Source organism: Motacilla alba, chromosome 4, assembly GCF_015832195.1.
Source record: "Motacilla alba alba isolate MOTALB_02 chromosome 4, Motacilla_alba_V1.0_pri, whole genome shotgun sequence".
Lineage (NCBI taxonomy): Eukaryota > Metazoa > Chordata > Aves > Passeriformes > Motacillidae > Motacilla > Motacilla alba.
In genome coordinates, this window is record NC_052019.1 from 71,778,236 (window position 1) to 71,803,735 (window position 25,500).

General features: G+C 47.2%; 1 protein-coding gene across 2 annotated transcripts; it reads right to left on the minus strand.

Annotated features, from left to right (window-relative positions):
* G3BP2 (G3BP stress granule assembly factor 2) lies at positions 1-23,785 on the minus strand. 2 transcript variants are annotated; one of them, XM_038135961.1, is made up of 12 exons: positions 23,634-23,785; positions 16,413-16,531; positions 14,215-14,296; positions 12,964-13,137; positions 11,973-12,063; positions 10,949-11,051; positions 9,240-9,420; positions 8,180-8,278; positions 4,287-4,389; positions 3,898-4,026; positions 3,603-3,721; positions 1-2,885 (listed from the first exon to the last, which is right to left on the minus strand). In XM_038135961.1, exons 2-12 carry the CDS (start codon positions 16,505-16,507, stop codon positions 2,613-2,615), a joined length of 1,449 nt encoding a protein of 482 aa, XP_037991889.1. In that variant the 5' UTR covers positions 16,508-16,531; positions 23,634-23,785; the 3' UTR covers positions 1-2,612. The 2 variants fall into 2 exon arrangements, with proteins under 2 accessions (XP_037991889.1, XP_037991891.1); XM_038135963.1 differs by lacking the exon at positions 8,180-8,278.
* Between the last annotated feature and the right edge of the window lie 1,715 nt (positions 23,786-25,500).

Sequence of the window (25,500 nt, forward strand, 5' to 3'; positions counted from 1 at the left end):
TAAATGCTGCAGACATCAGTAGTTTATTGGCATGTTTAGTCAAAACACATTCAGAATGGAAACTCAAAAGTAAAAATACTTTCCACCTGCAACAATTAAACTAGAATCTACTAGCATATAATGCTCGACAAGTTACAGCAATAAAGATGGTAATCCACTGTCTCAAATACCTACTAAAGTCAGGATGGTCAGCCAAGTTTGTTGAAGTAGAACCGTAATGACGAAATACTCCCACCATTCACAAATCAGCGACTAACAGTAATGGTCAGTGAATCCCTTCCTTTGCTCTAAGAGGTACATGTACTATTAAGAGGGTCAAGAACACGCAAGAGTCCACAGTACAGCAGGTGAGCTATCACCATGTAAACTTCTCTGGATGATGTTCCAAGGGTTCGTGTCACTTAAACAAGAAGCAAGCCAAAAAGCAGAATGGCTCAGGAGCTCTTTTTACTACTCCGTTTCTGTTGTCAATTATTTCCAGTGCCATTTGCCATACAAACGAATTAGGTGGCAGCAGAACACCACAGCACTACAGAAGGAAAAAACAACCTCCGGGCTACACAAACCACACTGGTGGCAAACTGCTAACTGATGACAGCAATTTGTCCGAGGGCTTCAAACCTAAGGAGCGGAGTTGTGTGGCGAGCAGTTCAAGTACTACAGATTTCCAGGTAGCAGCTGAAATGGCAAGACCTTCAACAAAAAAACTGAAATATGAAAATGCCAATTGCTAGAAATGTGTCCCAAAAAAAAAGCATATGAAAATAGTGCAAGACTTACCATGGAACACAGAAGACCTCAAGTCTGGGAGAGAACAGGCACAGGCGCCACTTCCCCTTGCCTAGCGTATCAGAAAAGACGAGCAACATCCTCCGCGCTACTCCAAACACACAAACGATTGCATAATGCAGAGCCAGGCTGCCAGGATGCCCTCCCTGCTTGTGCTTGCCCTTGCCCTTGTTTAACTTGAAGTCTTCCAGGTTCGGAGGCAGCTGCTGGCGGTCACGCCTCTGCAGGGACGCAGCACGAGCACCCCCTGCGCTCCCGGCAGCGGGCCCGCCCGCGCTGCGGGGGAATGAGCTCCGGGACACCATCCACACACACCTCTCCACGAGAGCCCGCCAGTCACACCGCACAAGAGGATGCCTCCTTTCTATCCGTCGGGCCAGAGCCGCGCCGGTGTCAACATCAGCTGAGAGTTATGTGCAAAATGAGTACAAGTTTTTTAAAAAGTGCAACTGGAAAATGCAAGAACTGGAGAGCTGCTGTTTAGTTCTCTGAAAATTGCAGTATCCCCGTTTGATAAGCTCACCTTCACAAAGGATGCTTAGGTCTACCCATTACCAGCTGGCCAGAAGCATCCAGCATTCTGGACTGACTTCTGACATTCAGGTCCAAGAGAGATTAGAACTCCACTTTCTGTAACTCTGACACTGATTAAAGAAAAGAGACAACCTGGAGACTACTCGGATGCCTTCATCCTCCCTTCCCCCCCACTGCAAAAAAAACAGGCAAACTTGTTAATTGAAGAGCAAGGTGGATGATCACTTTCGCAACGTTTACTCATTGAAAGATACTGCAATTTTTTAAATACAATTTTCCAATTATTTAAATGCTTTGCAGCCGCTTGGCTTCGCAGCACAGTACTTCATACACTATACTGTACAAAATCACCAGCAAGACTGGAATGATGTATTCATAGAAGGCACCATCATGCTTATTACATTACCAGAGAACTCAAATACAGTCAAGACAAGTTTCACTGTACAACGCTTCTCGAAGGGGGAAGGGGAAGGAGGAGTGTGTTGAGCAGCCATCCCTGCACTGAAGAGGGGCGGATAGAAAAATCTGACGTGAGCTATCCAACTTGTTGCATACTCAGGGCTACGACTCGGAAACTCTGGGTTCTGGTTACAGCTAACTGGATTCCTTCCGGAACAAAGGTGTAGTCTTATTAAGGTTTGTGTGTGTACAGAGGTTGGTCACAGCAAGCAGAGCAGATGCCCGCATCGTTCCCCAAGCTATTCTGTCTGAGTAAGAGGATGAAGGTTTTCCCTCCGATGCCTCCTGCAGCTGTCAGTATAAATGAGTTCAGAGGACCCATTAGTGCATTTTGATGAGTGCGTAAACACGAGTTTGTTTGGAGCCGAGTGTTCTAAGAAGGAACAAAAAAAAAGGCAAGCTTCTCCAATTGCACAAATCGCACTATTTGTGTTTCCAACAGTAGTAGGCAGGAACGGTAACACTTACACAAAATGTGCAGCAGAGGGTTTTTGACTGAAAGGACCTGATTTCTACTGGGCATGTCCTTTAGTTCAGCTTCTGTTGCAGATAGTTAACTGGTCTTTTCTTTTGTTTCTTTTTCTTTTTTCTTTATTTTTAGTCTTCAATTCTCCACGTACACATTTATAAATTAAGAGTGTGACTCCTGTTGCGAAACTGGGGGAAAAACGTCCACCTCAATTTAAACCGGAAACCAAAGGATGTTTTCACATCAAAGAAACGATCAGAAGGGCTGTGTCACATTCCAAAGCTAAAAAAAAAAATTAACAAGAATGCAAACACGATGGATAATGTACCACTGCCGAGACTGTCTGCCCACAGCGGAGATCTCAGCGACGCTGTCCAGTGAAACGGCCCTCCATCTGCCCGGTTCCTCGTCCGGAGCCGAGTTTCTGTGCCATGCCGCCTCGCGGAGGAGGTCCTCGTCCGTCCCGGTCCCGCATCATGCCGCCACCCACTATGCCGCGGGGCCCCCCCGGGCCTCTCTCGTTGCGGCGGAGGTCCCTGCGCTCGTCGCCGCCGCCGCGCGTCTCTCGCTCGCGGGCGGCTCGGGTTTTTTTCTCTTCCACGTTCAGGCGCACCTCCCCGCGGAACATTATGGGCTTATGGGGAAAAGCGGGCGGGGCACACGTTAGTCACCGCGGCACGCGGCCCGTTCCACGCGGGGCACGCGGGCCCCAGCCTTCCTTCACGTGCGTGCCCGAAGGGGACCCGTCAGGGGTTCCCTGCAGCATGCAACCTTAGCCCTGTGGAACGCCACAGTTACACTCACTCGGGCACGCAAGGAATTAAAGCGTTTGTCCCAAGCAAAAGCAGCGTTGTCCTTAGCCTCTTCACTGCCAGCTTTAGTCTTTTCTCTTCAGGGTGCAAGTTCCTGAAGAATCGCTCTACTAGGCCTCGCTCCCACACCCCGGAAATGAAAACCGCTGCTTTCTCCCCTCCAGCTCCTCGAAGCAAAACTGCAGATAACCCTGCTCCCTCCTCTCGACCCCAGGGTGCAGAATTCAGAGATCCATGTGATGCTCTTTGAAAGGTTACCTGTTCCACTTTCAGCTAAAGGATCTCTAAAAATAACTTCTGAACTGTGTGTGGAGCACTTGTGTAGAGGCAAAAAACCCAAATTCCACATGGTGCAGTTTGAGGAACGCTGGCAAAGCTCTTAAAGCTACACAGCACTCCCGACAGAATGGCTATGCCAAAACTGTTTTTCTTTGAGCTGTTTTTTGGAATGCAAACTAGGATGGCCCGCAGTACTTGTGGTTTAGGGCTTTCGGTCCATCCCTGCAAGGCGATACTGAGTACCCAATGCCAATACTTACTTTTGCAACTAAAATTCGCTGGACCGGCTCAGAATCGTCAAACACCACGAACCCAAAGTTAGGCAGTTTTCCTCCCACTCCCTTGGTATTTATGCGAAGCTCTACCACATTTCCAAAGCCTGGAGAAACACAAGGGAAGAGACACTTTATGAAAACCCGCAGTGCCAGCTCTACCCTCTGCTTGTTCCAGACATCTGCAGTGTGTAAAAGCTTACCCGTGTGGTCCAAATCAGCGTTACCTGACTTTTCAACACAGTTTTCCATCTTAGTCCCTGCAGCTGGAATCACTACTTACTCATGAAGAACTCTTTCAGTTCACTCTCATCAATGTCGTGCGGCAAGTTCCCAACAAAGAGCTGGTGGCTGTCCGGATAGCGAATTATCCGACGGTTATCCGACTCGTTCTGCTCCATGTCTCCCCTTCCTAGCGTCAACACGAAGAGGAAGGTAGAACCACTGAGGTTAAAAGATGCGTGCAAACCGGCGCGAACACATCGAGGGGCAGCATCAGGCATATTCACTGCAGCCAGCCTGGACTCCAAATCATACTCCCTCATTTCTGGCTGAAGGCAGCAGGCACAGGCAGGTCACGATCAGCCAGGCACGACACGGGTACAGGCAAGGCCTCAGCAGACACCTCTCATCAGCCCTTCCCAAGCGGTCACGCAAGCCCATCCACCTTACCTGGCCGAGGTCCTCGTGGTGGAAAACCCGGTCTTTCCCTGGGACGCTGCTCACGAACGCGAGGAGGTTGAGACTGAGCTTCAGGTTTAGTTTCCACTCTTGGCTAAAAGAGGAGAACGTGCATTATTTAACACTGGCCTGGTAAAAAAAACCCCAAAAAACCAAACCCCCAACTCACCAAAACAAAAAGCCCCACAACACAAGACATGGGTAAGTGGCATGCACAAAACAAACTCCGGAAGATAGACATCGGTGTCAATGAGTTTGGGAGTGGTTTTTTCACTGTCTAAATTCCTCTGTACCAATCCAGGACTGCAGTGTTCATTTATCACTGTTAAAAGGTGCAAAGCAAACGTCTCTCAATCAGAGCATCTCCCCAAAACATGGCTAAGGTGAATTTTCCATGTTTGACCAGGCATTGAGACCCCAACATTCCATTATTCACAAATCCCTCAGCCTGACTTAAATCGTAGGGGGCATAAAGCTTCCTCAGGCCAAGCTCAAACTTCATGGATTAGGAGGCAGTCCAAGATAAACACGAGACAGACAAATCAAAGTTCTGTCCATGTCCCCACGGAATTATTTTCCTCCAGTGCAGAACAGCTGTACAAAAACTCACAAAAAGAAAGAGGAGAACAAAAGCCCTCGGAAGCATAGTAAGTATTTCCTGAAATGAGTTTCTGCAGACTACCTCTTAGGATATGCTTCAACTTTCCTGATGTCAGGACCATGATGCTCAAAGTACACCCTTCATTTTCGGGTACTAGAACACCCATTCCAATTTTTTGCAAGCTAAAAATTTACTTCATGAGAAACAAACAGAACAATAGAAATGTTTCTATGCAGACTGCTGGTCACCGAAGCAATTCCCAACATTTTTTAAATTCCACTTTCTGTACAACAGTTAAGCAGCTGCTGGTGTGCTGGGCTCTTATCTTAGAAAAACAAAATTATCCTTAGGAGCACAAAAAATACACAAGTAGGCTGCAAGTAAGATTAAGCACAGGGTGAACAGCTATAGGCCCAGACTGCTGGGGAGAAGCAGTTTATATTAAACATCTCCCTTATTTTCCTTTAAGGACTCAGGACAACTGGCAGTTCCAGACAGAGCACTTGCCAGGGAAAAAAAAAACCCTCAATTTTACATGCAACATGCAAGTGTTACACACAGAATGAATGTTTTAGCCCTCCTATGACTTGTGCTCCATGCAGCTAGGCATTAGTCTGTCCCTACAACACTTCTAGGACCACTTTTTCAGTCCCAAGAAGACGCTTGGAAAATCAGCCTTCCTGTTAAATCTTGTTCCCTTGTACTTTGTGAGTCACTGGAGCTCCTCTGCCATCTTTCACTCACATATCTTGAGCACATCATAAATTACATCTCAAAGGGAAAACTTGATACCTTCAGACCCCCATTTCTTAGATAGTCACGGCTATCAGGCTTAACCTGCCTCCTTCTGTCAGCCCCAGCCAAGACCTGCTAAGTCACTGATGTCCTGCTGTTAAATCCCAAGAAACAGCAGCCTTGTGTGTCGCTGATCTTCTCACCCCGCACACAAACAGCTGATCTCTCTGGTTGTTTTCTGAGGAGTACCATCCTTTTCCATAGAAAAAGGCTGCCTGAGTGCCTCAAGAGGAAAGCCCTTGTACAGGACTCTGCTCCCCAAAACGCTGCCACGACTGGTAGCACCACTCCGGATCAGGGCTGCCATTTACAGCCCAAGCAGCAGCTGATTGCAACTCACATCTTCCAGCATGTCCCAGCAAGCACAGAGTGGATGGAAGGACACAGAGTAAGGAGGTCAAGAAACCCAAACTACCACAGGAGCCAAGAATGCCACAAAACCTCAGCCTGGCAGAGCTTTGACAGCCATTAAGGAAAAGGTGGCACTGTCTCTTCTCTTCAGGAGTTCACGTGGGGAGGGAAAGGGACTCACCCCAAAAGACAAGAATCAGCCCCTGCCTACGCCTGCCCCTCTGCAGCCCTATGACAAACAATGCAGCAATAAAACGGGAAGTAACTGAAAAGGCTATAAAGAAAAGTCCTAGCTTATCAATGTAGGCAGGCTGATTTCTAATCATCTACAACTAGAAAAAGAGCAAGAAATGCTGACCTGTTTCACTCCAGAGCTGTAAGGAAACAGCCCAGAACCAGTCTGTAGGCAGAACAGCCCGTGTGCAGTCCTTTCAGGAGTTAACACTACAGGGGCTGTATTTGTAACTTGACTGAGGGGATGGGTGGATGCAGAGAAAAGAGTGAGCAGGGCAGTTGTTTCTCTGTGACATCACTGACACCAGCTAGAAGAGCATCTCAAAGGAGCCACCCACCCGCCCACCAGGGCATCTTCTGTCCTTGTTTACATGCAAGTATCTGGCACTAATGGATCCATGAAAAGAGGAAAAAGCTGCTACTGATTTGCAGCTCCTTGTTCAGGTGCCTTTTCTACCCCACCTCTACACACCGCGTCTAAAATACTTTCAAGAAAAGGAGCTCAGAACTGACTAATTCCAGCTGCAGAAGAGCTGAGAGTTGAAATTCCTGCCGTGTCAGTATTGTTCAGAAACTTCCACACACCATTACTTAAAATATAAAGTCAAAGCAAAAGGAATCAAAAGGCACAAAGCACAACAAGCAACAAAGGCAACACAGAGGAGTTTAAGGGGACATCTATAAACTACCTCCTGCTCTCTTGGACAGATCATCTGAAATGATTTTTGCAGCCACATTACAACCATCCACCTTTTCTGTGGCAAATAAATTAAAACCAATTTTGTCTTTGCGTAAGGAAAATCTATCCTGCGCTAGAAACCCCAGTTTCTACAGGTTAAACACCACCTAAGTGTTCCAAGCCCTGTTTAAGCTGATGAAGACAGACAGACTTCCCAACTCCTTTCATAGCCTTTATTTGATGTCCATGACAGTCCCAGCAGACCAGAAGCAACACCATGTAAGGTGGTGGGGTTTGCTTGGTTAGTTTTCTTTCATTTTTCTCTTTTTCTTCCCTGTTTCCTTTTTAACATGCATTTGGCTGAAGGCTAGTCCTAGACAGAGATCTCTCTGCTACCACAAAATTGAGAAGAAACCAGTGCAAGACCAAGAGCTGCAGCAAGGCAGCTATTCTACCGAAAACAGCAGCCTTTCACAAAGGCTGGGCAGGAGCAACTCAAGGCACAGCGCTCCAGCACACCCTATCCATGCACGGGGTAAAGGACACGTTTTCTGCTTTGAGCACTTTTATGCAGATGGAGGAAGCTGAATTGAGAGTCTCAGAAGGTGTCACACCACCTTGGCGTGAGCAGCACATGAGCTGTCACCGGGTCAAACTTGCTCTCCTCTTTTCCCTCCTCACCCAGTCAGCCTAGGAATGGGAAGATAGCATTGTCCAGGCAAGGAAATGTGAATCCTTCCATTCCTCACACAGTCATAAGTTGGTACAGGGTTCTGTGATAAGCTGATTATCCATGGATAATGAAATCCAGCACAGTCCTGTGCATGTTAGCCTTACAAGGCAATCTTGCACCTCAGAAATGGCGCACTCTCTTTTTACTGCTGGGCCACTTCCACCAATGCCCTTTTCAAACACACTTCAGAAAAGTAACATTTTGTGGGGAGTTGGTGTTTCCCCTTCAAGCCAAACCATTAAGTTAGGTAAAAGACCCCAGGAGGGAGTGATTTCCTGTTTCCACAAGACCAGATTTTAACATTACCATCACCCAGAGTTTCACCAGTTACACGTTTGTGCCTTTACTTGCGACAAGGAGGTGAGTGCATTAACATTTAAGACACAATTAATTTGTGCAATTCAAGTCAAACAAGTTGATCTGTTAATTTAAAAAACTGAAGCAGTTTGCAGAAGTAATGAGACAATCCAAGGTGTTCACAGATGGGTTACCTGTGAGACTGGTGCTTTAACATGGGGTGGAATTCCAGAGGAAGAAACAGTACCACTAGGAGGCAGGTTTTTACTGGTCACTGAAGCCCAAGAGAAAGCCTGCAGGAAATGCAACAAACCTAGGCTACAAATCACGGCAAACCACTGACATTCTTACAGGGAAACTCGTCTGCTAAAAATACACTTTTGGTTCACATCTGACTATTAAATAACGGTTGTGCAAGCATTACAATGGAGGTGCAGAAGGGTCTGCACTTCCAGCCGTCTGTGGATTCCAAGGGCATGGAAGCAGCGTGTACAGTGCCCACTGCCGCTACTGGAGTGAGCCCAGTGCCCTCAGCATTCCCAGGTAACTGCTTTCCGTGATGTAACCAACCCTAGGACTGAAAACCCTGCGGCGTTAAGCGTCTTTTGCGTGAAGAAAGGAAGCAGATGCCTGAAGTTACAATCAAAAATGGAGAAGAGAAAAAGGGTTGGGAAAAAATACGGGAGACACACTGGAGCTGGAAAATGACCTTGCTCCAGCTCTCCCTGGCTGCTCGACGCACTTTGCAGGCCCGCGGGCGTAACCACACCAGAGGACACGCCGTGTGCACTCTGGTTTCTAGGATTAGGCATCCTGCCTCCAGGAGACACTCAATGCCCCACACGGGCTTTGAACCTAGGCTGCAGCAATTCTACGAGCGTCAGTGTGCTCCATGTCTTTCCAAGGAAAGAGCAGCGGTTCCCATTGTATGAGATTTTTGGCAGTGGTAGCCACAGGTGTTTTCTTAACATGTTAACTGCACAGTTAAAAATGTCTACACGTGCATATACCCACACACACACTTTACAAGAAGAGCTTAAAATCTACCATAGGTGATGAGCAGCACTTAAAAATAACTTTTTTTTTCTATTTCAGTGAAACTTTGCATTTTTAGAAGTTCAAAGGCCAAGCCTAGCTGTTCATACAGCATGACACTAAAGAGAGGTACCAGTTTGGGCACCCAAAAAGGCAAAGTGTAAAGGCCAATCCAGTTTCCATCCGCACTTAGTAGCACTGATGTGATTTGTAACTAACCTTTGGTGGTTCTTGCGGCAGCGAAACAGGTTCTACAGGAGGTGGAGATGGAGATTTCTCTTCTAGCTCCTCAAGGGTCTTTTCTTCCACTTCAGCTTTCAGCTCCTCCGCTTTTGTTTCAGATTCCAATTCTGGCTCAGGTTCATGAGAAGATTCTTCCAGCGCCTCCTCTATCCCATTGCTACAATAGTCAAATGCATTTGATGAGCTTATCAATTGCTTTGCATTTTCTCACATTTTGTAAGCTGTGCTATGGCAACAGCTCTGCTATGAAAAAGATCCTTGCATCTCCATTTGCTACAGTGGGGTCTGTACGTATACAATACAGTGTGAGAAGTGAAGCTGTACTCCCCTGCTGGGTACAAAACCAGATTTTACTTCTGCTGAAGCAAAGACATTTCTACAGTTCTCTGCAGAGAATCACACAGCCTTTTAAGCCTGCAGAAGAGGGCTCAACTCAAGAACTGCTGCTTCTAAAAGAACACGAACACAGTGAGGACCAACGGATGATTAAGCTACACACATAAACAAAGGCAATTCTGGAATGAAACCTACTGTACCTTTGCCAAAATGCTAAACAGCTTCCTTACCAAAGCAGTGAGTCCCATTTACAGAAAATCACATGCAACTTCTTCTCTGCTCTGTGTGGTTGAAAGGCAGGGGATCTGAACATCTCCTCTCTCCAGCCACCCCAGAATCCTACCTTACCTGCAGTCACCTCTGTCTGTACAGCTCCTGCCGCAGGCCACCACACGCCCAAGGGACTCTGGGATGAACAGTGCCTTTACAGCCTCTTTCAAATGACACGGTAACCCCAAAACAAGACCTGACTTCGTGCTCTCAGGCGTCCAAAACCTACTGCATTATCTTGAGCAAGCCCCTGCCAGAATTGCAGCAGATGCCACTTTTCCATCAGATTTCTCATGAGAAGCACTAAGTGACTTGTGTTTAGTATTGCTGCTGATGCACTCAGCAGGTATTGTCTAGTGATGTCATACATGTTTTTTCTAACAGAGGAACCAGGAAGTCAGTTCTGGGCCTCATTACACCACTCCTATGTTTCAAAAAAAGCACAGGGCTTGGTGTTTGTTTGTTTCTTTGTATTTGTGGGGGGTTATTTGGTTGGTTTTTGTATTTTTCTTACAAAATCATAAATATATCTTTTTCTTTAATCTTGCTTAGATTTGCAGACACTCAGGACAGAGACCTATTTTTTCCAAGAAAGATGTACAGCAGGCTCTCAAAAAGTACATACTTCTCTCAGCTCCAAGTGATACCCAAATTTGAGTGACATACCTAGCTGTCCCTGCTCAGCGCAGGGGGTTGGACTAGATGACCTTTAAAAGGTCCCTTCCAACTCCAACTATTCTGTGACCACCCATCCTTTTGATAATGTGCCTGTGACCTGAGTCACATCATACCAAACCTACTGCTCCAAGTCTGGATTACACAGATTCCATCAAGTGTGTACATACACGGGGGTCGCTCCCTTTTCATCTCACTTTTGAGACCAGAAGTGAAAATAACTAACAAATATTTAAAAAACACACAACTTCTTCTCTTCAATAAAAAAGCAATGTCTCAAAATAATGTAATGTTAACTTAACACAGATCCCTATCAAGCTAAGCGTATTTTCCTGAACTACCTGTTAAATCACATCCAGAACCTAAAGCCAAAGCAACTTCATATAACAAAAAGGACTTCTTACGTTACAGGATGGTTCTCATAATAAGTACTGCTTGCATTCTCTTGCACAGGTTCAGGTGATGGTTGTCTTTCCTCCTGCTCCTCTTCCACCTCTTCCTCAGATTCTGACACCAAAAAAAACCCCAACTTGTCATCTCTTATAGATCTCCCCAAGTGTACACAAGCCACAGTTAAAATAAAAGCACATTAAATTACCAGCAATCAAAATAAAGCTTCACCAATAAAACATGGTAAAACAAGCTGCAAAAAGAGATGGAAGAGGCTGCCTCTCAGTCAAGAGGCTGGGCTGTTTATGATTTTCACAAAAAGAGGGAGCCAGGGACATAGCACTGCTAGGAAGTTCTGGGAGAAGGTTTTGAGGCTCTTTTAAAGCAGCAGGTGCTTTTCATATGGTGGCAGTGAAAGACTGCACTATTACCTCAAAAATCTCAGTGCCTCAGACTAAGAAGATGAACCTCAAATATAGGGATGATTGCCTAAAATGCTCTGTTCCAAAGAACTGAGATGAACAAATTCCAGAACCACCCAGTGAACACATGTGCATCTGTTCTGGCTACACTCTGATTTGCTGTGTCTCACTGAACAGAGCGGGAAAAGCCCAACTCAGGTCCATTTCAGCCCTCGAGAGCAATGAATTGCTGAGTGTGGCAATGATGTGAAAGTGAACTAAGTGTCATATTTGAAAACCAGTTAAGACTTTTCTTCAAATTGCACACAGATCTGACTGACCACAGAACACAAGTGTGCCTGCTGCAGCTATAGCAGCAGAAGTTGTGTTGCTCACTGCTTCCATTCTCTGTCAACGCTCACTCTCTGTGAGCCAGTTCAGGGAACAGGGCACTGCTACAGGACCTTCATTTCCCAGAACATTTTGGACCAGCAGAGCTTCAGTATCAGCAGCTCTGCGCCCCATGACAAGGCAACACAGTTTGCATTCCAACATCTCCACAAACACTTCTGGCAGCTCTGCACACAGGAGAGAGGAACAAGAATGACACAAACCCTACACACACACTCCTTCTCACCTTCATCAAGTTCTCCTTCTGAATCCCCAAATACTTCATCTTCGTATCTGAAGATATCATTATGGACATAGAACTTGTTTGGAACAGATCCCTGTAAAAGAGGAAGATGCAGTGTTTAGCACATATGAAGGATTGGCAGGATGGTACCAAAGGATGGACCACAGACCTAAGTTTCAGGGTACACACTGACACTTTGCAATAGCACTACGTCACCAAAGTTATTTTCTGAGTTATTTTCTTTTTCTCTAGGCAAACAATTGAACAATAGCTTCTGCCCAGCTGAAAAAGGAAGTTTCAAGCAGAATAAAATCTGCTAATTTTGCTAAGTCACAGCAATCACAGGTTTTAACTAAGCCTACAGCCCCTGAGTTTCATTGAGGAATTTCAATTTTCTGTACGACAAAAACTTTACAATGAGAACCCTGAACTTCCATGGGGTGGCCGTATGCTTACAGCACTGTGCAGGGAAACACTGAAGAAATTCAACAGGAGCCTAAAACATTCATCTCCAGCCACACATTAATTCGTGATGCAGCAGGGGAAAGAAGCAGAAAGAAGACAAGACACCTTCTCTACCTGTACACAGCTTTGCTCTCACCAAGAGCTACATTTGAGCAGTAACTTGTGCATCCCATACTCCCCTTTGCCATTAGACTTGAAACTACACAACCACAGCAGAGGTTTGATCTACAGAGCTGAACCTTGTTTTCCAAAAAGAATTGTTTGTGCCAATGGCAGCTCCCAAATGCAAACTTCAATTTTCTTTGTAACACTGCTCCAACACCTTGAGGCCAAGGAAATAAAGCAGCTCAGGATGGGTCTAATACACCAGTTTCTCTGCACTCACACCCTGTGATGCATATAATGATACCCTCCAGAGCAAGTTTTAAAGCCTATCCTATTTTTTGTCCCAGTATGACAAATTGTAGCTGCAGGTGGTCAGTTTTTTCCATCATTATTTGACGTTTGACACAATCTCGCATAGACTTACCTCTGGAGCAAGCACAAAAGTCTGCATGAACTTCCTCATGGGCTGCCCGTTGTTGGACAGCTCTCCCATGACTTGCACCACCACCCCATCGCTCAGAGTGGCGTGGGCGTCCACGTGACGGATCTTGGTGTGGCACTCACTGAACTGCAGAGACATCACCTTCTTGTGTATCTCCTAGAAAGACACAGAGACGTTTCAGCTGCAGTGAGCTCTGTACGGAGCTTTACACCTCTTGCCTCCCTGAGCCTCAACTAACCGCAAAAGGCCACTCCCCTGAGGCTCACAAGAGAAACACAGGAACCAAGAAGTGTCTTGCACTCAGAACAGTCTTCCTGAGCTCTCTTCACTTTTAATCAGAAGTTTTTTACCAGGATTCAACTATTTCTCAGAGTAGCCCAACAGCATACAACAGAGACTTGCTATCCAAGTTTTCCAGCTGCTTTAAAATCTATGACCTACTTTAAGGCTTTAATTTTTTTTAAGGGCTTGTGAAAAGGAGAGGATTTCGCTTGTGTTATAAAAATAAAGAAAACCTTCAAAAATACCCAAAAAACCACCAGCCCCAAAACAAACAAACAAAAAAAAAAAAAAAACCAACCCAAAAAACCCCCAAACCAAAACAAAAAACCCCAGACCAACCCTTTACACATCACTGAAGTGCCAGTCATCACAGGAGCGGGGAACATCTGCACTGCCAAGATTTGTGTGCCACAAGTGACATTCTGCCAGTGAAGGGAGAAGAAACCAAGCCTGCCCTGGACAAAAAGCCACACTGCTGAAAGATGTGGCTGCCCGTGAAGAGATGTCCTAGGTGACAGACAATTCTGATATGCAGTACAACCAAAGCAATCCTCAATTCCCTTCATTCATTTCTTCAGATAGTTATGTTCCACTTCAACAAAACTGAAGAAGTTAAACTCACACAAGAATATCATGAAACTCACAAAGATCAGCCCTCTCCTGAGGAACTACTTCTAACTGAAACAAGTTACATCTGTAGCCTAAATCTATCAGGACCTCTCGGTTTTGCTTCCCATCCTAAAGGTATTTTCTGCAGCCCAGATGCAAAACTGAAGAATCAAACACAACTGTCAATGAAAGCAGAAATAAGCAAACAAAACCCCTGGAGCAAACAAATTCTTATTTGTCTCTGAACAGGTAGTAGTATCACAATCCATTACTCGCCAGGTAAGAAAGTCAATGTCACTGGTAAACATTAACAAGGATTACAGGACAAATTTTAATACTCACAGCTTGACCATACACTGCTTCTTGCGGTTTCCCACTGGCATCCAGTCCTCCATGAACATAAGAAGAATTCCTGCCATAAAACCTGCAAGCAATGAGATGTAAAAATCACAGACGTGAAAAAAACAGAACCCAATCCAAAAGCTGTAGAGCTCAGTGCTTCACAAATTTCAGATTCACGAGGCTCCAAGAATACCAGAACAAACAAACCTAATATTCAGAGGGGCAGTTTGCCCGAGGTGTTGCATCAAACTCCTACCCTTCCTGCTTGCTTCCTTTGAGGAAGGTGGCCACTTTGGCTGGAAGGTTCCTCACCCTCAGAATCCCCTGCCTCTGCCTCTGTACCTGGCCAGCAAGGTACCAGCCTCCCGCCACTCCACTGAGAGCTGTTCTCTTCCCAGCCTTGGCCAGCCCTGAGGGTGTGGGTTTGCTATTTAACCACGTACACTCGCTTCCGGTATTTTTAAGACGTTTCAGAGATCCTTAGGCACTTTCATTCCATTTCCACATTTTGAGCCTAAAATAGTCTGATTTGATTTGGATTGTTACTGTCAGCTTATAAAGCATGTGACAAATGTTTTATCTTTTCAGCACATTTACATTAATAGAAAGAAACATTGTATCACCCTGTGTTTTTATTTAGGAGCATGCTTTGCCTTGGGGGTGATAGCCATGAGGTGCAGATGCCAATATGTACCTTTATTATCCACCCTTGTATGGCATATATGAAATCAAGTTGTCACGAAGTACTTCTCTGAACTCAGTGTCACACAAGAGTGCAAGAACAGGGAATATTTCTCCTTAATTGAACAAGCCAGTGTAGAGGGTCAGCATACAGAATTAAACCCTACAACTTCCACATTTGTTATTTCTTGGTTTATTCCACTGAACTTAGAAACTCTTCTTAGTTTTACTTTTGTGGAAACACAAGCCCAAGACTTTTACTCCCTTGACTATGTTCAGAAAAAAATTAGATTGTTTTCTTTGGTACCAATCACATAATCATGATTTTGAACATGGTCCAGCACTTCCTATCAGCAAGGAAATACAGAAACTTAGCTGAAGCAGAGCACAAGCAGATAGGAAACCTCTTTCCTCTAAAACATTCCCTCTAAATTCCAAAACAATCTCTCTGAAAGTCAGCAGTTCTTACCAAGGGCCTTCACAGGTGACCAAGAGTTTTAACTTGTTTTTAAGGAACTGCTCAAAGTCTCTGGGTGGTAGAGCCCCCAAGTAAATGGAATTAAAGGCTTTTGGTTAAGGGGCCAGAAAAGCCTTACGAATTCATCTGAAATGCAACAGGCATTCACTCATACTGAGTAACACCTCTCTAGAGGGCAAACCGATCTCTGCTGCTCCTAAGGCCTGGGCAAGCTTTAGATAACGAGCAGCGACAGAATCCTCCGCGCTCGTCTCAAGCTTTTAGTGGGACGAAACAACAACACTTGTCCTCACTCCCTCACTGCTGCAAAGGGCACATCAAGCACCAGGACACAAGGGAAACCCAAATCTTTCTGTGGCGGAGAGCACGCTGCTGTTGAGACTAACAGCAAGATAAAGAGGGTTAGGGTTAGACGCCCTCCCTGGAGAACATAACTTGGAAGAAAGGTGCAGCCAAAGAACACAAAGGCCAATGTCCTCCATATCTGAGCCTGGCCAGAAGAAAGGGGCAGCGGTGGCAGAGACTGCAAGGGGCTACAAAACATGTCATACAAGCAGCTCCAGAATAGGGTAAGATTAAACCAAACCAAACCAACCCTCTTGGACTCTTCTCTGCAGAGGCAGTTAAGAGAAATTCCACAGATGCTGTTGTTGGTGACACTTGTGCCACCTTTCAAGTGGACAGAGAATGTTCTTGAGCAGAGAGTAACACCTGCAGAAGGGCAGCTTGCTCAAGAGCGTCTGTCCAGCCTCCCCAGGCTCAGCAGGCATTTCTGCAATCTGCCCACATCACCACTGCATCGCCTTAGAAGCAGCACACTTTTCCACAGAAGAAGCACCTTGATAACGTGCCATACATCCACATGATGTGACTTGGTTCTAGAGCCTAGGGAGTTAGCACTGAGATGAAGCAGTTTTTCCAACAGCCCAGAATTAGCCAGGTCCATTTTCTCCCATACTCAGAAACAAATGTCTGATTTACAACAAACAGGACACGCTTTCGTTCACACACGTTCTCCCTTGGCGAGTGCAAGCGTTACCTGTGCAAGAAGTCAGGAGCTTTGTTTAGCAGGGTGTAGTACTGTCTCACGAACTCCCGCCCTACGAGCAGGGGACTTGGCTTCTCCATCACCATTTCTTTGGTACTCAGTGTCAAACGCTGCAATTGAAAATATTCATGTTACTTGGAGGGCACCCGTACGAATCACTTCCCCATAAAAGGATAAACGTTGATATTTGAAATTAAACAATTATGCATGCAGGGCCTTAATTCACTAGAAAATACTCAACCAATTCAGGACACCCTCTCCCACCTCTTTGGAGGAAATAAGAAAATTTCAGTCTGTTCATGTATTACTTCGATGAAAAGGGAACAACGGATACAAAGTCCCTTACAGAACAGGTGCTTTGAAAGGCATAAAAAACCACCCTGAAATGAACAAACAGAAACCCTGTTAAAAATCTCTGCACCGTTTACTTCTCCCTTTGGCTGATGAATATTTTAAAAGCCCAGTTCAAGAGCCCTGCAAAGCAAACAGGAATACACTTCCTTAAGGAGGCTGGCAGCTCTGCTTCAAAAGCTTACTGTCATATCTGTAAGACAAAGCCAGAGCACCAATATGAACTAACCATGTGGGCTGGATTCACATTCCATGAGGACAGGGAAGGGAAACCTTAGTGTCTCACAGGTGACCAAGTCTTAGGTACTAGTTGTCCAACCTAACCGCATTCCACTTCTGTCATAGCATCTCCTAAGCTGGAAAGGACTTCGAGGGGGTCACCTGCTTCCACCTGCTCTGCTCTACCTATCCATACTCTCCTGCAGATCATCCATGTCACAAAATAATCCTGAGTACACTTTTTGATGGCTTGCCAGTACCCAGCATGTTGCTTTTGCCAGCTCACTTAAGACTACCACTGTCTGTGATCATGAAATTCCCTCCAGTTCTCACACAGATGCTTCATCTGCTTTCTCTCTCCAAAAATTAATGTGTATGCAAGGAAACAGGCAAAGAAAATCAAGTCAAAAATCCAAGTTTCCACCTTGGGAGATAATCCTAGAGAAAGATATTTGGTTTTTTACCAAAACAACCTTGACCCATCAATCTAAACCAAGGGCCAAACAAAAGACTGTTTGCAATGACAGGCAGACAGCACATGAGGCACATGAAGTGAAACTGGGAGATAAACCTCAGCTTAAGAAGGGCCTCCAATAAAGGCAGAACACACAGGAACAACGCCATGAACATGTCAGATCCTGCATCAAAACCGAACGCCGAAGAAAAAAGCCCACATACTTGGCTCAAATACTTTACACTTCATGGGCAACCCAAATTCTCTCAAGGCAGCAATCCAAGCCACACGACAATACCAAGACGTGCCCCCAAATACAGTTAGTCAGGAACCACGCCTGAAACAACAGTCTCAAAACGTGCAGGTAAGGCAGAAGGCAGGGCCTGAAAGATAAGTCTTGAACCTGCAGATAAGAAATCAGCAAACTTATGGTAGGGTTATCCAAAATCCTATCAAAATATAGGGGTTTTAAATAAACCCTTTGATATAACTCACCAAGACTCTGGAACACAGTATTAGTTTTGCCTCACAGGAAGCCCCAGAGGAAGCAATCATACTAATGAGACGCAAAACCAAATGTCAAAATACTACGGGACATCAAAGATTTGAGCCCTGTGCACGCTCAAAGCAGGAGTAAAGGAAAGAAAACAAAACATGAGCAATTTGAGGATCTTCCCAACACAACTCAGACTACAGCAATGGCAGGCACTAGGAATTTTACTTAGAAACCAGCCTTAAAAGAACAAGGGCATCTCAGTTTCTACAGGTGAGACTGTCCTTTTTTTGTTCCCCTGCCTCACAGGCAGAGGATGAACACAAAACTGGTGACAGGACCTGCACCATGAGCACCTGGGAGAACACACTAAGATGGAGCCTCACCAGGGTATTTTGAAGAACCTGTTAAAAAGCAGATGATGGCCACCACACGTTCTTAGGACTCCAGCAAGAAGCAAAGTACACTTGTTAACAAATTTCAGGCATTCCTCAACGAAGACTGAAAATGTCTCTGGGTACAAAACATAACAATCTGTGTTAAGTCATTACACTACAGGAGATCTGTATCCCACTACATCTTTCCTTCATCAGAAGCTGTCCTGTTTCCTCACCGGGCACCTCTTCTGCATTTCACGTGACAGCACCACGGTACTTGACACACATGACACCATCACATAATTTTAGAAGATGTCTCAGTACAATTCCTCACCTGTCTCAGTGTTATTTCCTTTCATTATTGCCTCAACGATCTCAATAGGGATAGCAGAGCCTTAATGAACTGTTTGGGTCTCCCAGGTCAGTAAAGGCTGTGAAATAAAATCAGAGGTACTCCTTGCTAGCAACATGGGTGCCACAAAACCAGGTTTTCAAAAGATTAACATCTCCACGTGTCCCAATTAGTATTGCACCTCCCTAAAGTCAAGGACCCGAGCCTTAGCAGGCCCAAGGGGTTTGGAGGTAAAGACACCAAGGAAATTTAAGCCAGAAGTCAGGGCATGAGCATCAACAATTTAAACAGGGCAAGTTTACAAAGAACAGCATGTCCACAGTTTACCAGGCACCAAGGGAAGCCCCATCAATACCAACACTCTATGAAAGCTCTGCTTGCAGTTTCCACCAGCACACACTCAAGAGTCAGTGAATAACAAACTGAGAAAGAAGACTCTGAGTGCTCTTCTCAGCCAAACGTAATGAGCCACGCTCTCAGATCAGCCTGAGCAGCCATTGAGAAATGAGAACTTATGGCTCAAGACACTCAGGTACACGCTAGCCAGAAACAAAACACTGCTGTCAGTCTGAGATCTCAGCAACCACCAGCAATCAAACACACTCACCTGCTGGCTCCTTTACGCTACAACTGCACTGTTAAAATAATCCCTGCACCGCGCACAATGGCCAAAACCCATGGCCACACGGACAGGGTAACAGGAGCAGCCTTGCAGCTGCTGCTCATCCACAGGCACTGCTACCCACATCCAGCTGACACAGTAACAACTCGTGGACAAGATTTCATTTCCACCTTATCCGCTGCTTCTGATTCCTCTGTTATCAAGGAGGCACATTGGATTTCCAGTGCTTTCCTCAACCAAGGAGAATCAGGAGCCACACGAAATACTTTGCAGTACACACACAAGCTGAAAGGCACAATGCGACATGGAATCTCTTTTTTCCCAAGATTCAGAGGTGAGAAGCCCGATTCCAAAATTAAAGAACATGCGTGCATGCCAGAGAAATATTCCTTGCAACTTCAACTGGTGTGACTCAAGTTTGTAACAATAACCTCAGCCTCCAGGCAGGACTTCTTTCAAGAGAACAAAAACAATGAGAGAACCGGCACAGAAAGGAATTATTTGCTATGTGCAGGGGAAAATAAGCAAACAAACAAAAGCAGAAAAGATAATTTCCTCCAAAGAGCAACTGCACGGTACTGAAGTTCAGCTAACGCCTTCCAAAGGCCATGACAAATAACGCAAGGAATCAGCCTTTGCAGCGAGGTGAAACTGCTGGGGGCTAACGGGATGAGGAACAGCCCACACGGAGACAAGGGTGTTGAGGTACGTGAGAGTCAGCTACAATCATTGCTCAAGTCCTCCCTCCAGGAAGAGCATGCAGAATCACTCAGCCTGCAATCATCTGCATACACAAAGCTTTATTAATCTGTGTTTGTCTCTTGTTTAACTCAATGAAAAGAAACCCAAGGAGAAACCAAACCCAAATCATCACCCTCAGTTTGCACACGAGGGCAGCAGCAATTAGTTTCTGAACAAGTAGTGAAGGCTGCTACGTGTGGAGCAGTGAAATGTTCCTTGGCATGCATTTTGCTCAATAAGCAGCTCTGACATTTGCAAAGCTTTTTTCCCCTACAGTATATGTAAACATTATTATTATTACTATTGTTATTATTATTACTATTACTTCCCTTGCCCTGTAGAAAGCACAAATATGACTCGTCATCTGTGGCAAAGCACTGTTACCCGAGGCCATGACTGAGCAGCAGAATGGTGGCCTACACACTCAAATTGAGGTATCCAGAGAATAAACTTTGGCACAAAGTCTTTGGTTGTGCCCAAAGAAGTATTCCAAAACCACTTTTATCCTGTTTCAAGACAGACCAACAGTAGTCAAGTCGCTTGGACGTTTCATCAATTCTACTTGGGAAAAAAGAAACAAAACCCAAACAAACCAGAACAAAGCTGAACTGAATTTTGACAGCAGCTGAAGAAAGCATCACCTCAACTTGAACATAACCTCCATCAAGAGGAACTTCTAAGCTTTGCAAGGGAGCTGTGGGCCTCACCAGTTGTTTTAATAAAAAAATTACAAGCAAGAAAAATTTTGTTTTATTGGCAAGCAAATTCATCCTCTGAACTAGACATCCATAGAACAATTTTTTCATAACTACAGGCACACAGACATCAAGCTGTCATTTCACATAAATCTGCAACAGCGTGGCTTGTTTGCACATCCACGAGTGTGCAACTCTTGTCCAAGTGGTTAATCAGATTTGAATTAAAAGGAACACCACTTAAAACGAAAATAAATTTGAGAAAGATGCTCTTGCGAATCAGGAAGATGTTCCCCACAGAGCGGGCACACTCAGCAAAGCCACAAGGGACTCAGTGCCACCTCGCACGCCTCTGGAGCTGAAGGACAACAGAAGGGAAGGGGAGAGCAGCTTTCACCATCTTGGACACGTTTGTCCTGATCCCACATGATCAGTTTTAATCTGTGCTTCTTACAGGAGACAAGCGAAAAATAACGCCTGGCAGGGCGCACTTGCTCCTGCACTCCATGAGCGCCACACCTGGAATAAAGCTGAAATTCCACACTGATAGCCCAGCAGGGCATCACAGCCCTGCAGAGCCTGGCGGGTACCCATGGGGAGGCAAAGCAGCACAAAGCACAAGGAGCAAATCCTGAAAGGGCAATCACAAGTCCCAGACAACAGCCCAGTATGGCCAGCGCCATCCCTCTGCATGCTCCGCAAGGGCAGCACTCAGAGCATCCTCCACCTGCAGCCAGGACCAGGAACAGTGCGGAACCTACCAGAGTCCCTTGACTTCATGATCTCCTTTGCCTGTGTGCTGCACTCTGAACTGGCTGAGCTGGAAGGCACAGCACACAGTTCTGTCAGAGCAAGCTCTGCCCAGAGGCTGCTTTAGTTTTGGTTTGTGGCTGGGGCTTTTTGGGAGGAGTTAACAGCGCCCCGTATCTTAGGCACACAGCTGCCACGGTTGAGCACCGTCTGGGCAATTTGGCTGCGCAGTCCAAAAGGACCAACACCCACGCAAAGAGCAAGAGCAACAGTGACCTGCTCTGGGGGAGCCTTTCCACCTCTGTGTCATCACCCAAGACCAGGTTCAGTGCCTTTCTCCTAGTGCCTCATCAGATAGATCTTTCACTCTGACATATCCACCTTTTCATATCACTTGAGTCGCATTCTTTATGTGCTACATGCTCTCCAAAGCAGTGGCATCCAGCACCAAAACTGCTACAGCAGAGACTCAAACCCCACGCTGTGCCTTAAGGTACGGTGGTTCCTCACTGTATTATCAGTGCTCTGAAATAATCCTAAGTGTGAGAAGAGATGCTTCATTTGAATCCTCAGTTCCATAAAGGAAAACACTCATCTTGACATCAGCAGTTACGTGAATGATGGACATTTGGTTTTCTCTTCAGTTAAAGCTAGTTTTCAGAGAAAAGATTTCCCACTCCTAATGAAGAAATCACCAAATACAGATCACATTCTCACACAGCAGCCCCACACCTGCCAAGCAGACGATTGTAGGAACACCTCCAATGGCAAACCAAGATGATGTTCCTGACATGCAAGCAACCAGGGTGCACAAGAAGAAGGAATCCTTCAGAATGAGAAGCTTTCCTAGGAGAGGCACGGCCCTGGACCCACACCCACGATCACAATGGACACAGAAATACCTCCTGCATGAGAGAAGTCAACGCTGCGGGTAAAGCAACACCAAAAACAGTTTGCCAGCAACCACTCCTCAGCTCAGAATCCAAGCTGACAGATCCTGCACTCACTCGCAGTGCTACAGTAACAGAGCCACGTTACATTCAGAAACTTGGGTATGGATTGATACAACTTGCCATACTTCTCAACTCTTCCAAAGTACCTTGGGCATCTTTACACTTCTTTCTGCAGGAAAGCAGATCATTTGCACACTGAACTGAAGAACATGCAGAGGGCTTCGGAGCTGCCAAACCAGCACGAAGGCCACAATAAGAATATCCATACGACTGACTAAGACTTTCTGGTTGAAATTAAACAATCATGTCATATCGTCTCATTCCCTCCTGTGACAGTCCTTTTATGCAGTGGTACCTGGAACCAAGATCAAGATCCAGGCTCACCCAGCTACCCAAGGGATTTAAAAGATTTGTTGTGGAGATGCTCCTGGGCACCCACGCTGCAACTGCAGTGACCTCCGGGGTGAAGGGAGGCAGAACCCAATGAGGTCAACTCAGGTGACAAACGAGAGCAGCTCAGAAAAGATCTACTCAAGGTATCCAGCCCTGCAGAATAAAAGGAGCTCACAACAACTTCTGCAACATCACTCCGCGTGCAAAGAGAGCAGCCCGGGTTACCGCTGAGGAAAGGGGAAGCACAGCAAGGTGAGGTCCGCAGAGCTGGGGCAGCCCTTACAGCCAGGTTGCCACGGCTGCGCTAACTTGCAGGAGAGCAGCGGGGCCCGCTGTACCGATGGGGAGCTCAGCGAGCTTCAGCAGCACGACCGAGGCCGGCGCAGCGGCACCCTGCCTCTGCCAAATCCCACGTACCTCTGGAGGCCCCTGCACAGGGATCGATCCACGAAGCGAGACAGGAAGCGGCGACCGCAGGGCCCAACATCGCAGCCGGCATCGAGCAGCGCGGGGCTTGGGGGCGCTTTTCCCCGGCCTCCCCGCGCCGCCCGGGGCGAGGCGGAAGAGCCGCCAAGGTGACGGCGAACAAAAGCCGCCCCCCCCCCCCACCTCCCCTCGGCTCCGGGAGCCGAGCCGGGAGCCAGCGGCCGGGGCGGGCAGCGAAGGGCAAAGCCGGGCCCCGGGGCGCTGCCCCGCTCAGCGCCGTTCCCGCCGCTGCCCTCAGCAGCCGTACAGCAGCCGCCCCCCCCACACACACCCAGCCCGCGCTGCCGGGGCCTACCCTGCCCCCCGCCCCCCCCCACGCCGCTCACCTAGGGGACAAAAGTCTCGGTGCGCGGGGCCGGGGCGCGTTTTCGCCCAGGCCGCCGGGAGCTGCGCGGAGCCGGGCGCGGCGAGCGTGTGCGTGGGGCGGCGCGTCCCGCGGCGCGGGCGGCACAGGGCGGGCGGGGCGCGGCGGCGGCGGCGGCGGCGGCGGCGGTGTCACAGCCGGGCGGGCGGGCGGGGGAGGGCGGGCGGCCGCGGCTCCCGTGCGTGCCTGCGTGCGCGCGCGCGCCTGCGCACAGCCGCGGGGGCGGGCGGGGCAGCCAGGGGAAGGGCGGGCGCGCTCCGCCAATCAGCAGCGGGCTGGCGCGATGACGTCAGGGGCGGGCGCGCATTGAGCAGCGGCCGGGATGGCGGCTCGGTGCCGTGCGGTGGTGCCCGGGCCGGTTCCGCTCTGCTCTTCCTTTCTTTGTGCTCGGTCTCGTCCAGGGTCCGGCCCGTACCGTGGCCTCGAGGCGCCGGTGTCCCTGGTGGAACGGGGCCCGGCGTGTTTGGTTGCCATTGGCGCTGCTCACCGGGGCTGTGTGGCTTGCACGGAGGCCTCTAGCCTGGAGGGGCACGGGGCGGTCAGTGTTGGGATGCGGCAGATGGGGGTCACGTTTAAGTTATGCTGAAATAAAAAACCGTCCACGGTTGCTGGTCGAATACCAGGTAACTCCTTGACCGGGTGGCAGAATTTGCCCCTTGGAGTATATTGCCTTTCCAAGAGGACAGTTCGGGTGTGGCAGGCATCTCTTTTGGAAGCAGCTCACTTTGTTTCTTGGGGTTGTGTGTGTGAGGATGGAAGTACTGAAATAAATTTTGCTATGTGAAAGAACCTGGTGTTGGTCGTTGTTTTCTTGCTAAGTACTAGGATCTTGTTATGGCAACTGGAACATATCAGCTGAGTTCTGGTGTGGGTCTGCACAGAATGGGCCTTGAATCATCACTGTGGGGAAAGGGGGGGAGCTTTCCTAACCACTGAATATCTCAACATCTTTGCTTTAGTAAAAATATTTTTTTTCTTTCTCTGACTTGTTTTGCCGCTGGTGGGCGGTGAGGTGTGGGAGGATCTGTGCAAGGGCTGGGCTATTGTGAGTGAGCTCCAGCTGGGTTTTGGTGCTGCTGGGCAGGCTGAGGGCAGAAGCAGCCCAGGAATGCATGACTGTGCTCAGCACAGCTGGGGCTGCCTGGTGGCTGCAGGCTGGAGTGGCCCTCCTGTGCATCAGGGAACTGCTGTCATGGCCATAGTTGTTAGAACCACCTCGTTATTTGGTGACCAAACCTGACTGAAGGGCACTCTGTTGCCCGACAGGGTAAAAACCATCTGGGCCACATGCTGGGTGGTTAGTTTCATTCTGTAGTTGATAGGGAAAATACAATCCTCCAAGCTCTTGATGTAAACTGTCATGGGAGAGGGGTTGTCTCCCTGGAAGTCAACTCATTTTTGGAACTGATGGCATTGACACTTCCTGTGTCCATGTGCTGTGGTTGGCATGAAAATCGCTTTGATTGGATACATAGAATAAGCTGAACACTGCCAAACCCTACCGGTAACCATCAGGAAGGCAGCGTCAGGGTGTGGGTGCAGTGCCTGAAGCGTTTGAGGTTCTGATTCTTGGCTGTTGCTGCTCATCCTCATCGGGAGCAGCATCGGGAATCCCAAACATGTCACAGGAGCATCCAGTGGGGGCATTCAGCATCTGGAAGCAATTTATCAACTTGGTCGTGCTCTTGGACTTGAACCACCAGTCTTACCTAGGTAAGCTTCTGGTTCTCACCGAGGTGACTTAGTTTCAAAAGCGTTGGGACGTTTTCCGCTGGTACCTAAGGGTACCCATCACCTTGCTCCTTTTCATTAGCAGCGAAAGCAATTTC

Coding starts and splice junctions, on each gene's coding strand:
- G3BP2 (XM_038135961.1), bottom strand. CDS start 16,507: ATGGTGATGGAGAAGCCAAGTCCCCTGCTCGTAGGGCGGGAGTTCGTG. Junction 13,138..14,214: donor AAGCAGTGTATGGTCAAGCT/GTGAGTATTAAA, acceptor GTGTCTTTCTAG/GAGATACACAAGAAGGTGAT. Junction 3,722..3,897: donor ACTGAAAGAGTTCTTCATGA/GTAAGTAGTGAT, acceptor GTGTTTCTCCAG/GCTTTGGAAATGTGGTAGAG.